We start from the raw sequence: 13,928 nt of genomic DNA on the forward strand, positions 1-13,928 counted from the left end.
AATTTTTTTGTGATGGAAGGTTTGTTTGACATTTGAGTGATTCAAGAATCCAGATTTTCCAGATTCTTTCTAACCTTTAAATAGTTAAACACAGATGATTATGTATATAGCTAATTTCACCTGCCCATGCTTTCTATAGATGTCATGTGCCTAGGGATGGACATTTCTCAAGTGTAGATTTTCACCTGCCCATGCTTTCTTTTTTTTCTTTTTTTTTTTCTTAAAGCAAATACAACAAGGTCCTTGCTTTTTTTTTTCATTTTTTTTTTAAATTTATTCATTTTAGAGAGGAGAGAGAGAGAGGAGAGAGAGAAGGGGGAGGAGCTGGAAGCATCAACTCCCATATGTGCCTTGACCAGGCAAGCCCAGGGTTTCGAACCGGCAACCTCAGCATTTCCAGGTCGATGCTTTATCTACTGTGCCACCACAGGTCAGGCCTGCCCATGCTTTCTATAGATGTCATGCGCCTAGGGTTGGATAACATTTCTCAAGTGTAGATTTCCTCAGATTCTGTGAGATAGTTGGTCTTCTGTAGATCACACTGCCTGTTGTACTGAATAATGTCCAGCCTGATGTTCAGGCCACTATTCGGTCTTCCTTCTCCGGGGTTCCTTTTCCTCCCCCTGCACCCCCCCACCTCCTCTCCAGAGGAGCTCAGACTCCTTAGGGCACGAGGCAGTGGGCCACATCTGCCCCTGATGTCCCGTGCTTTTCTGCTTTGCTTTTTCCAGGTCAGTGCCCTGCTCATCTCTGACTCCGTGTGCGGAGGCTGGAGCAGTATGTATGCAGGGCATAATGGGTTTTCATGGTGAGGACCAGATTCCCACTTGGGCTTATGTATTGCAGAGAAGAATGTGCCTTTAGCCTTTCTTCCTGAGGTGCTACTCCAAGTTGCTGCTTGGAGGTGTCATGGTGGGAATGAGAGGCAGCAGAACCTGGCTCCTTCTGGTCCAGAGGACTGACAAAGGAAGCCATCTCTTATAAGTCATAAGGCAGGACACTTCCCTTGTCCATCTCTCAGCTGTCAGGGTGCAGAGAGCACCTTGGTAGTGGTCCCTGTAGATCCCATATCATTTAGCAGAGTCCCTCTCTAAGAACCTTGGAACAGATTCACAATGACCAGGTAATGGTCATTTCCTGAGCACACATTTCAGGCAACCTCCCCACCTTTTGATGACAGGTTCTTTCTGCTTTCACAGGGCTGTGTCATACTCACCACTCCTGGTGGGACAGTGACATCTTCTGAAGAGGTGGCTACAGGAAAAGTCAGGACCTGCTCCTTTAGTCTCCTGTTGGTCACATGGTGTGGCTGACACCTCCTCAGTTGGGGGACTCACTCAGACTAGTGGCCACAGCAGCCACTTAATAGGATGACTTGTTTCTGAGTCACTGGGCTTTAGCATGGGAGCAGCCATTGGGGATGGCTGGGTGCCCATGGGGTCCTGAGGTAGTTACGGAGTAGGGATGGGAAAGGGGAACATTTCTAGAACTACACCAGCTGGTTAGTTAAAGAGTTTGCACTGTCCTGTCCCTGAAGCTGGAAATGTTGGATTCAAGTTGGAGTCCTTTGCACTCTTTCCCCCAAGTCCTAGTCCTGTTAACCTTGTCCATTCCCATGGCTTCTGTGCTAGTTTAAGCCCTCATCATCTGCCACCTGGGTGGCAGCCTCCGCAGTGGTCTTCCTGATACCAGTGTCTCTCTAACCCAGCCAGGCCACTCCTGCCAGAGTTCTCATCCTAAAAAAGGCCACTCTGTGTCACTTTTCTTCACCATGGCCCTCAGTAACCCCCCTCCACCTTTGCTACAGGGCAGAGTCAAGGCTCTTAAGGGTGGTCTGCAAGGCTCTCCATGACCAGACCCCTGAGTGGGCTTCTCCTAGCCCGCCAGGCCACGCGTGCGGGTACCCAGCACGGCAGAGCACCTGTCTGCACGAGGTGTCCCTCTGCCTGCAGTCGCTCTCTCCACTGTCAGATCTCTCGTCAGCCCTGGTACCCAGTTGCTTGACAAAGCCTGTCTTCATTCTCTTAGCGGGAATGTGCTGCTTCTGTCTCAGCACTCAGAGCAGGTTGTTTTCCCCTCTGCCTGGTACTGCTGTTGAGGTTGTATATGCTTCCTCTGCTAGAGTATAATTCCCTGAGGGCATTTTTGAATGAAAATTGGGCCGTGGAAATAGGGATATGTGTTGAGACAACGTGACCACACTAGGGTATGTAGGTATATGGCAGGGAGTAGGTGGGCTTTTAGTGTTTTTTGTCACTAAGGATTTCTAGCTGAGGACAGGTCTATACTGTTTATTCTGTCTCCCATTTGAGAGGGATAGAAACTCAAATTCTTGAGAAGGTCGGGTTTAATATCTTTTGTGGTCCACTGAGCAGTCAGCAAGCCTTCGGAAGATGTGTCCTTGGGAACGTTCCCAGGCACAGAGCCAGTGAGGCCTGAGTTTTCCCTGGCATCTGGAAAATTCCCAGCTAAGTTGGTTTGCAGGGTCTTGTCTGACCGAGGTGCTCCATGATTTCGACTTTTTCTCTTCTAAGCTGGGTCACTGATTTTCTCTTTGGGTGGAGGTCTCTGGGATCCAGGTGTTTGAGGCCAGACCAGTCATGGCCGGAAGACCCATCCGCATAGGAGACCAGCTGGTTCTGGAGGAAGATGATGATGAGAACTTTGTCCCCACTGAGCAAGGTAAGAGGCCTACGGTGAGGGCAAGAATTATCCCGGATTTATTTTTGTTCTTCTGATGCAAAGATGGTATGTGCACAGGACTGCTCAGTATACTTGAGTTAGATCAGGTTGGGAAAATTGTAGCCCACAGGCCTAATCTGGCCTGTTGCTTGTTTTTGTAAATAAAGTTTTATTTATAATGAGCCATGCTTATTTGTTCATGTATGATCTATGATGCTTTTATGCTGCAAGGGCAGTGTTTAGTAGTTGTGACAGAAACCATATGACTAACAAAGCCTAAAATATTTACTTTCTAGAAAAAATGTGAAGGGGTTGGGTGAAAAAGGTGAAGGGATTAAGCAAAGAAAATAAAAACTTGTAGTCACAGACAATAGTATGGTGATTACCAGAGGGAAAGGGGGCTGGGGCAGGTAGAAGAGGGTAAATGGGGGATAGATGGTGATAGAAGGAGACTGGACTTGGGGTGGTGAACACACAATGCAATATACATAATTTTATTCATCAGTGTCACCCAATAAATTCAATAAAAAAGTAAAAAAAAAAAAGAAAAGTGTACCAACCATGGATTAGACCGATGCTTAATTTTAAATGAAAATACCTTAGGGAATATGATGAAATACAGTGTGTGCTGAGGCCAAGGAAAACCCAGTTTCTTAAACTAAAACATTTTTTTTTAATTTAAAAAGGACAATAGCAACATTGTTAATACCAATAATAACAGAATTTATTCAGTGTCACTATGTGCCAAGAACATAGTGCTACTTTGTAGCAAGAACTCTACATGTATTTCCTTTTCAACTCTCATAGTAAGTCATGAGTTACTCTCATGTTACTGATGAGGAAGCAGAAGCATAGAAAGGGTAAGTAACTTCTCTGCCGTCACACAGATCTGCTGAGTGGTAAGCTAGGACCCATCCCAGGCATTCTTACTTGGAGCCTGCCCTGTGAAGCACCATGCCATTTTGGGAGGGCAAAGATTCCTTTGAAATTCTTATGAGTTATGGACCTGGACACAAATTTTCTTGTAATTTGGATGGTTTGAGGGCCTATTGGCGGAGGGTTGAGGGGGAGAGACTCTTCCATCCTCAGGAATCCATGGATCACCCATTAGACCATGGCCTTTACTTATAGTATAAGAGTTTTGTTTGACATGTAGAAAATTTTAATTTTCATGTTAAATGGATCAGTAGATTCTCATATGGCCTTTGAATTTTCTATCATGGTTAGGAAAGCCTTTCCTGCTGCAAGGATAAATACTTAGATTTTCCTCTAGATTTGTCCCCACACCATCCAGGGAAAAGCTCATCTTCTCCTCACTGGTGCTGCCTGTGTGTGTGGGGGGCTACTCTCTCTCCTCTTCCATTGGACTGTCTCTGCATAGCCAGTACCGTACTCTTAATTACAGAGGCTCGATAATAAATCCTCATGTCTAGCAGGTCTGAAATGCCCTTTTTGCTTTTCCTTCAAATCGAAGTTGTCCTGGTTATCTTGTTTGTTTTATCTCCCTGTGCGTGATCTGCAGAATCACCTTGTCCAGTTCTGGGGAGGGAACTCTATGCAGACACTATTGGTATCTTGGAGAAAATTGTGTTCTATTTTTGAATGAACCCAGAGAGGAGTGATATCTTTATAACATTAGGTCTTCCTATCCAAGAGCATTGTATTCCTTCCCATTTGTGTCTTTTTCTGTTTCTCATGAGTGACTCAAATTTTTCTTCATATAGGTTTTATACATTTCTTGCTCATTTTATTTCTTAAATATTTTATCTCTAAAAATTATTTTATTTTTAAATTATAATTTATATTTAATATTATTCTGTGTTAGTTTCAGATGTATAGCAAAGTGATTAGAAAATCATGTACTTTACAGAGTGGTCCCCCAACTGCTTTAAGTACCCACCTAGTCCCACACATAGTTCTCACAATATTGTTGACTGTATTCCCTGTGCTGTTATCTGCATTTCTGTGACTCTTCCATAACTACCAATTTGTACTGCTTAATCCCTTATCAATGAGTTCTTTTTTTTTTTTTTTTTTTTTTTTTGTATTTTCCTGAAGCTGGAAACGGGGAGAGACAGTCAGACAGACTCCCGCATGCACCCGACCGGGATCCACCCTGCACGCTCACCAGGGGCGATGCTCTGCCCACCAGGGGGCGATGCTCTGCCCATCTGGGGCGTTGCTCTGCCGCGACCAGAACCACTCTAGTGCCTGGGGCAGAGGCCAAGGAGCCATCCCCAGCGCCCGGGCCATCTTTGCTCCAATGGAGCCTTGGCTGCGGGAGGGGAAGGGAGAGACAGAGAGGAAGGAGAGGGGGAGGGGTGGAGAAGCAGATGGGCACTTCTCCTATGTGCCCTGGCCGGGAATCGAACCCGGGTCCCTCTGCACGCCAGGCCGACGCTCTACCGCTGAGCCAACCGGCCAGGGCCTATCAATGAGTTCTAATATTTTTCTAAGGATTTTTTTTTTTGGTAGACAGGAAACATCAACTTGTAGTTGGGTCACTTTAGTTGTTCACTGATTGATTCTCATATGTGCCTTAACTGGGGCTCTGGCTGAGCCAGTGACCCCTGGCTCAAGCCAGTGATCTTGGGATCATGTGGATGATCCCATGTTCAAGCCAGCAACCCCGGAATTTCGAACCTGGGTCCTCAGTGTCCCAGGTTAATGCTCTATCCACTGAGCCACCACTGGTCAGGCATCTAAGAATCTTAATAAAAACTGTCTTCTGCCCTGGCTGGATAGCTGTGGTGGTTGGTGGTTACAGCATCGGTCCAAAGCACAGAAGTTGCTGGTTCGATCCCCGGTCAGGGCACATACAGGAACAAATGGATGTTCCTGTTTCTTTCTCTCTCCCTTCCTCTCTGGTTAAAAAATCAATAAATTAAAAAAAAAATTAAAAACAAAACAAAATTGTCTTCTGGCCTGACCAAGTGGTGGCACAGTGGATAGAGTATTGGACTGGGATGCAGAGGACCCAGGTTTAAACCCCAAGGTCACTGGCTTGAGCAAGGGGTCACTAGTTCTACTATAGCCCCTCCCCCCCATCAAGGCATGTAAGAGAAAGCAATCAATGAACAGTGAAGGTGCCGCAACAAAAAATTGATGCTTCTCATCTCTCTCCCTTCTTGTCTGTCTTTCCCTGTCTGTCTCTGTCTCTATCACAAAAAACAAAACAACAAAACAAAAAACTGTCTTCTACTGAATCCAATTAGATATCCAAGGCTCAAGCCACCATTTTCTCTTTCTGGATTCTGAGTAGCTTCTAATTAGCCTCCCTGCTTATAACTCACCCTTTTGCAATCTGCTCTACTTTGTAGAAGAGTGTTCTTTTTAAGTGTAAAGCAGGTCATATCAGGACTCTGCTTGTTAAAACCTTCGATTATCCTCAGCATAACACCTTAGTGGGATGTATAGGACTCTACATGACCTGGCCCTGCCACTGGCCAGGCTCTTATTTGCTTACTCTAGCAGTCACATGTCCTTTCTCACAGTGCCCACAGGGCCAAGCTGCTTCTTGTCACAGGCCCTTTGAACCTGCTTGTGAGTGCTCTTTCCTCAGTGCCCTGCATGACTCCTTTCCTCCTACAGGTGTCAGTGTCTCACCATTCCCATAAGTTTTCCCTAGCCCTTTCTAAAGGAGTGCCTCCCCACCTTGACATTCTTTGTCTCATACCACATTTACTTCATTATGTTTATCAGAAGCTTTAAGTCTTTGTGTATTTATCTGTTTACTTCTTTACTGGCTGTTTCTTTTGCTAGAATGAAAGCTTCAGGAGGACAGAGAACATTTCTCTCTCATTCATGGCATGTGGTGACTGATTGTGAGTCAATTAATAAATTAGCCCCTGGCTAGCCAAGTTTCAGCTGCTCCTTTGAAAAAGTGCTTTTGTTTCCTAGTCTCCAGGAATGTCACCCTCCAAACTCTCTACTGCGGTGACCCATATTGGTGATGCCTCTATGGCCAGCATTGATGTCTCTTGAGAATTGATCTGGTTATTTCTGGGGCTTCTGGTGACATGTTCCAGTGGTTATCACATGTATTTTTTTTCTTCTAGATGAGATGGCTCTTAATACATATATCTTCCCTGTTCCTCCAGATCTCTGGCACAGGGCATTTCTAAATTTTTGATTCCAAATTCTAATACAAAAATATTAGAGTTTGTATCATGTAGCAAAATCGAAAAGAAACAGCTCTCTTCATGGAAGAGAGGGTTCAATGAGTAGGGAGGAAGGCTGCTTGAGTGCCACCTACTTCCTCAGCTCAGACATCCCCAGCCCTGGTAGACTGTCACCGCTTCTCTGTGCTCCTGTGGCACTCCGAGCCCACACCTTACATCACATGTCCCCTGGTTTGTACTCTGAGCATGTGTTGGTAAAGTCCCCAAAGGGCGCTTAGTCTTGTGTGGTTTTTCAGTACATGCTTGTTAAGTAACAAGTACTTTTGCACTAAGAATTTGCAAATCTTGTGAGAGCTTGTGTCCTGGTAAGGTTTCCCTCATTCAGGAGGGTTCTAGCTGTGGCCATTAAGATTTCTTCCTGAGGCCCCTGCCACACTGAAGTCTTGGTCTTATTATTATTATATTTTGGCTTTTCTTAACTTGACTTCAGATCATATTCTTGGTATATGGCAATAGCATGCCTTGATTGAGTTGTACTATTTAAAACTGTAATCTAAGAAAATTATATATGTTTATTTTTTAGAACTAATACCTGCTCACTGAATAAAATTTGGAAAGTAAAGGAAGAGTAGGAAAGTTGTTTTGGGAAAAAATTCTATTTTTCCTTTACTGTCAACTCAATGCTTCTGACACCAGATGTGCGGATTTTCCCCCCCTACTAACCAATTCTCTGACATCAGCTAGATGTCCTACAGTTCAGTTCAGTTCTGACCGATCTACCTGGAGTTAGCATCTGTTCCACAGGTTGAAGGCTCAGTCTTGCAGGACTGTATCCACTCCAGGCGCTAATTGAAAGTCCCAGGTTGTCCCTGGTACTTCTGACCAATCAGCTATACCCCAGGGTTCCCATGACCCTAACCTCAGGCTTGAAAATTTGCTAGAACAAGTCACAGAAATCAGGGAAACACATTTACCAGTTGATTATGTAACAAAGGGTACGATAAAGGATGCAGATAAACAGCCAAATGAGGTCCGAGAGAGACCCAGTGCAGGAGTTTCTGTCCCCATGGAGTTAGCTGCACCACGCTCCTGGCCCATGGATGTGTGTACCAGCCTGGAAGCTCTCCTGGTTTAGGGGGTTTTATAGAGGCTTCATCATGTAGACATGATCCATTAGTTCACTTTCCAGCCCCTCCCCCCCTTTTGGAGAATCTGAAAGTGCCAAGCTTCTCATCATGGCTTGTTCTTTCGGTGACTAGTGCTTGTCCAGGAGCCCCCTAGAGTCATCCCCTCAGAACAAAAATGCTCCTACTACTTGGAAAATTACAAGGGTTTTAGAAGCTCTGTTTCAGGAACTGGGAGCAGAGACCAACATAACACACAGAAGACGTGTTATTTCATGGGTTGATTGTGGGTTTGTTTGTTTTTTTATCCACCTCCTCACCGCTCTTACTTTTCTACGTTCTGCCTCTCTTTGCAGAAATCCTTGAGTTTGCCCAAGAGATAGGTATTGACCCTGTCAAGGAGCCGGAGCTGATGTGGCTGGCACGCGAGGGCATCAAGGTCCCACTGCCTGTGGACTGGAAGGTGTGGTAAGTCTGCTGGCGCAGAGGGCCTGCTGAGGTCGGAGGCATAGGGAGCCTGACACCAGAGCTCAGCTTTTTTTTTTTTTTTTTTTTTTTTTTTTTAAGCAACAGAGAGAGGGACAGAGAGAGAGACAGATAGGGACAGACAGGAAGGGAGAGATATGAGAAGCATCAGTTCTTTGTTGTGGCACCTTAGTTGTTCATTGATTGCTTTCTCATATGTGCCTTGACCAGGGGGCTCCAGCTGAGCCAGCCACTTTGAGCTCAAGCTAGTGACCCTGCACTCAAGCTGGTGAGCGTGTTCAAGCTGGCGACTGCTATCTACTGTGCCACCACTTGGTCAGGCCGGAGTTCAGCTTTTATCAGCCTTCTTTTGAATCCTGTCCTGCACAGAGTTGGGGACAGAATGGACCATTCCTCTGCTGGATTGCCTGATGCTTTAGGTCTGAGCGTAGGCTAACTTGATGGTCCCTAGGAGGGCTTCAGCACCTAAACCCAGGGTCCCAGGAGCTGCCACCTGGGTCAGGTCCTGTGACACCTGTTTTGGATGCCCTCAGAAGGTATCTTTGTTATTCTTTGCAGACTGATACTGAGACCTCATCAGTATGTCCAAAACAGATGTTGCCACTAAAGAGGTTTGTGATGAGGCTACACAGGCTTGCAAGGGTCTCATCTCCCTTGGCAGCCCATCCCTGAATTTAAGTCATCTTTTTATGAATAGGTTCATATTTTTTATTTCAGCTCCTTGAATTGTGAGGGGCAAAGACTCACTCAGGATACTGCAAGGACGCAGAGGTTAATGGTGGGGAAGCAGGCTGGCCGAGGCTGGAAGGAGTTGGGCTGCATCACCCCCTCTTGAGGATGTCCCCCTCCCCATTCTGATGCTGTCTTTTCTGTCCTCTCCTCCAAGCTGTCTCCCTAAAGTGAGTGCCAGCAGTTTACTTCCTATGGTAGCACGGGGTTTCCCTATGCTTGTCCCAGGCTCGTCCCAGGTGTCTTAGAGGTTCTCTCTATGCTGGTATTGTACAGTTTTTGTATGCAAGGTGTAATTATTCTGTTCTTATCCATTCATTCAATGTGTGTACCATACTTCAAAATGACTGTGGTTGTAGCTGTCATCTCTGCTGAAGGATTTTAATCCTTTTAGCTTCTCACATGGCAGTCTCCCTGTTCTCTTAATCTCTCCTAGCTGCCTCTCCTTGGACCTTCTCCAGCTTAGTGACATCTTTCTTGTAGTAAATCTGTCTGCACTGAACACAGTATCCTAGCTGCTGAGGTGGTTGTGTTTGTAGGATAAAGGTTTCTGTCTTGTTTTCAGTATCCACCATGATGTTCACACTTGCTGTATTTAATAATCTCTGTTTTCTTTTTCTCTATGTTTGTAACTTTGTATATACTGTGTTGTTTTGCTTTTTGATACTTTTTAAAATTAAGAGCCACATGAGAAATATAATCAGTATAATAATACCTTAATATACACATACTGAGTAAATAAATGGCTGCAGTGATGTTAAAAAAAAGGTGTATGGAAGAAAGGAAGGAAACTGTCATTGGTTCTGGGCCAGCTGTGCGCCAGCTGCCTCCACTTATCTGCTAGTGGGAGATTGTGGAGTAGTTCTCCCTTTCAGAAATAACAAAAGTAAGGCCCTGGCCGGTTGGCTCAGTGGTAGAGCATCGGCCTGACGTGCAGGAGTCCTGGGTTCTATTCCCGGCCAGGGCACACAGGAGAGGCGCCCATCTGCTTCTCCACCCCTCCCCCTCTCCTTCCTCTCTGTCTCTCTCTTCCCCTCCTGCAGCCAAGGCTCCATTGGAGCAAAGTTGGCCCGGGTGCTGAGGTTGGCTCTGTGGCGTCTGCCTCAGGCGCTAGAGTGGCTCTGGATGCAACAGAGCGACGCCCCAGAGGGGTAGAGCATCGCCCCCTGGTGGGCGTGCTGGGTGGATCCCGGTCGGGTACATGCGGTAGTCTGTCTGACTGCCTCCCTGTTTCCAGCTTCGGAAAAATGAATAAAAAAAAAAAAAAAGAAATAACAAAAGTCATTAAAACCTTTGTACAGGCCCTGGCCGGTTGGCTCAGTGGTAGAGCATTGGCCTGGCGTGCGGGGGACCCGGGTTCGATTCCCGGCCAGGGCACATAGGAAAAGCGCCCATTTGCTTCTCCACCCCCACCCCCTCCTTCCTCTCTGTCTCTCTCTTCCCCTCCCGCAGCCGGGCTCCATTGGAGAGGGGATGGCCCGGGCGCTGGGGATGGCTCCTTGGCCTCTGCCCCAGATGCTAGAGTGGCTCTGGTCGCAGCAGAGCGACGCCCCAGAGGGGCAGAGCATCGCCCCCTGGTGGGCAGAGCGTCACCCCTGGTGGGCGTGCCGGGTGGATCCCGGTCGGGCACATGCGGGAGTCTGTCTGACTGTCTCTCCCTGTTTCCAGCTTCAGAAAAGAAAACAAAAAACAACAAAAAAAAACACCTTTGTACACATGTCTTTTAAAAACCCTTACTCCCAATCCCAAGTGTAATTAATTGAGGAATTCTTTCCATACCTTTAGGACAGGTACACACATTCTCCCACATATTTTGTGTTTTGTTTTTTTTGGGTTTTTTTGATAGAGTGAATCAGGGAAAGACTGACAGGAAGGGAGAGGGATGAGAAGCATCAATTCTTTGTTGCTACACCTTAGTTATTCTTCGATTGCTTTCTCATATGTGCCTTGACCGGGGAGCAACAGCAGAGTAGTAACCCCTTGCTCAAGCCAGCAACCCTGCGCTCAAGCTGGTGACCTTGGGGTTTCGAACCTGGGTCCTCCGCGTCCCAGTCCAACGCTCTATCCACTGCGCCACCGCCTCGTCAGGCCACATTTTGTTTTTTAAATGTAAGTGCTATATTGTATATACTGCTCTTCTATGTCAGCATGTAAAAGTCTCCCTCATCCTTTTATTAGCTGTAAGCTTTTCCATACATAGATGTAATGTAATTTTTTAAAAATCTTGATTTATTTAACCATTTATACTGAAGGGTGTTTAGATTTTTTTCCAAATTGACCATTATGTGGGGGTTAGTTTCTGGATTTTCTGCTGTTTCCTGTTTATCTCTTTGTTTACCTTTATACCAGTATCATGCTATCTTGATCACTGTAGCTTTATTATAAATCTTGAAATCATTTAGGGTAAACCCTCCAACTTTGTTCTCCATTTTCAAAGTTGTGTTATGGATCCTTTGCATTTCTGTATGAGTTTTAGAATCAGCTTGGCATTTATTTTTAAGATTTTATTTATTGATTTTTTTACAGAAAGGAGAGAGAAAGAGAGAGAAAAAGGGGGGAGGTAAAGGAAGCATCAACTTGTAGTAGTTGTTTCTTGTTGCAATTCTGTACAATAATATCCCATTAGGATTTTTTTTTTTAAGTTTTTTATTTTATTTTATTTATTCATTTTTAGAGAGGAGAGAGAGAGGGAGGGAGAGAGATACAGAGAGAGAAGGGGGGAGGAGCTGGAGGCATCAACTCCCATATGTGCCTTGACCAGGCAAGCCCAGGGTTTTGAACCGGCGACCTCAGCATTTCCAGGTTGACGCTTTATCCACTGCGTCACCACAGGTCAGCCCATTAGGATTTTAATTGGGATCACATCCAAGCTATAAATTGATTTAGGGAGAATTGACGTCTAAAACAATGAGTCTTCCAACCTATGAACAGGGTCTGTCTCTATTTAGGTTTTCTTTAGTATCTCTAAGAAGTGTATTGTAGTTTTTAGTGTACATCTTGCCCATATTTTGTTAGATTTACCCCTAAATAGTTCATGTTCTTGATGTTTCAGCAAATGGTGTATTTAAAATTTTAATTTTCAATTGTTGCTTTTATATAGAAATAAAATTGGTTTTGTGTATTGACATATCTTCCAAACTGACTAAACTCATTTATGTCAGTTCTAATAGTTTTTTTTTTTTTTTGTAGATTCCATAGGATTTTCTACATAGATGACCATGTATGTCTTCTGGGAATAAAGACATTTTTACTTCTTCCTTTCTAATTTGCATACCTTTTGTTTCTCATTCTTGTCTTATTGCTTTGACCAGAACCTCTAGAATAATTGAGTAGAAGTGGGGACAGTGGACGTTTTTGCCTTCTTCAGGGAAAAGTAGTCAGCTTTTCACCACTGGGCGTGTTAGGCATCCATTTTGTAAATGCCCTTTATTAGGGTGAGGAAGTGCCTTTCTATTCCTAGCTTGCTGAGAGTTTGAGTCAAAAATGGATATTGGATTTTATTAAATGTTTTTTCTGTATCTGTTGATGGGATCAGATGATTTTTCTATTTTGGTCTGTTAACACTTACACTGATTGATTTTCAAATAAAATGTTTCAAATGTTTAAAAAAAAAAAAGTGACTGGTGCTTGACCTGTGTTGGCACAGTGGATAAAGCATTGACAGAGTGCTGAGGTCGCCAGTTCAAACCCTGGGTTTGCCTGGGCAAGGCACATATGGGAGTTGATGCTTCCTGCTCCCCTCTCTCTCTTTCTCTCTCTGTCTCCTCTCTAAAATGAATAAATAAAGTCTTAAAAACAACAACAACTACCACCAAATAAACTGACTGGTGCTCTCCCTCTTGGGAGCGTGCCCAGGCTTTTCTTTCTTTTCTCTCAGCTGCACATCTCCTAAACTCTAAGGGTCCCTGTGGGACTCGCAACCAGGGGAGCAGTGGGCTAACCCGTGAACCTGTCTCCAAGGCCCCCGGTTCTGACTTTCTAGAGAGCCAGAGCAGTCCTGCCCAGGCTCTCCTGTTGCTGCTTCTACCCTAAGCCCTTCCTTGTTTCACTGTCCCCACCTTTACTGTACTCTCAAATTAAAAAAAAATGTTAAACTGACCTTACTTTCCTGGATAAAGTCTGCTTGGTCATAAATATATCATATGTTAGTCCATTTGATTTTCTAAAATTCTGTTAAATATTTTTACTCCAAAACAAGTTTGAAGGGAATGAGGTAGATAAGAGTTTGGGTATTTTTTATTACTGATTTCTAATTTTATGTATTCATTATATTCTTTGTTGCAAATTAAGACTTCTTTTGTGACTCAGTAAATGATCCTCTTTATGTAAATGTTTTATGCATGCTTGGTAAGAACGTCATTTCTCATTTTTGGATACGGGGTTCTGTTAGATGTCCTTTATATCAAGCATACTAAATATGTTTATCTCTTCTTGTATTCTCAGTCATTTTGTCTGGTCTCACTCTTGAAAGATAGTTTAGTTGCATATAGAATTGTTTGTTGAATATATGCATCCCTTTAACAATATTATGCACCATTGTCTTCTGACTTCTAATTTTGTAAATAAGGCATGTTTTACTGGTCTCTTATTCTTTTGTAGGCAATCTAGCCCCCCCCCCCGGTTGTTTTTATTTTGTTTTTAATTTAAGCGCTCTGTAATTTCACTATAGTGTATCTAAGTATGTATCAATATTTACTGTATTTTTCACTCCATAAGACACACCTACAGTTTTTTTTTTCTTTAAAAAAAATTTTTTTTTAAAGATTTATTTATTCATTATAGAGAG

The 13,928-nt window shown here is 44.2% G+C and overlaps 1 protein-coding gene across 10 annotated transcripts in view; it reads left to right on the forward strand.

The window, feature by feature from the left end:
* CEP164 (centrosomal protein 164) overlaps positions 1-13,928 on the forward strand; it is an 86,133-nt gene that overhangs the window by 6,609 nt on the left and 65,596 nt on the right. For 8 of the 10 annotated variants that reach the window (XM_066245626.1, XM_066245618.1, XM_066245634.1 and 5 more), the window contains 2 exons: positions 2,565-2,682; positions 8,284-8,395. In XM_066245626.1, coding sequence (XP_066101723.1) covers positions 2,601-2,682; positions 8,284-8,395 — 194 coding nt within the window. In that variant the 5' untranslated portion in view covers positions 2,565-2,600. The remainder of the gene's footprint in view (positions 1-2,564; positions 2,683-8,283; positions 8,396-13,928) is intronic. The other 2 variants (XM_066245578.1, XM_066245610.1) reach the window with 1 other exon arrangement.

This window comes from Saccopteryx bilineata, chromosome 1 (genome assembly GCF_036850765.1).
Source record: "Saccopteryx bilineata isolate mSacBil1 chromosome 1, mSacBil1_pri_phased_curated, whole genome shotgun sequence".
Classification (NCBI taxonomy): Eukaryota; Metazoa; Chordata; class Mammalia; order Chiroptera; family Emballonuridae; genus Saccopteryx; species Saccopteryx bilineata.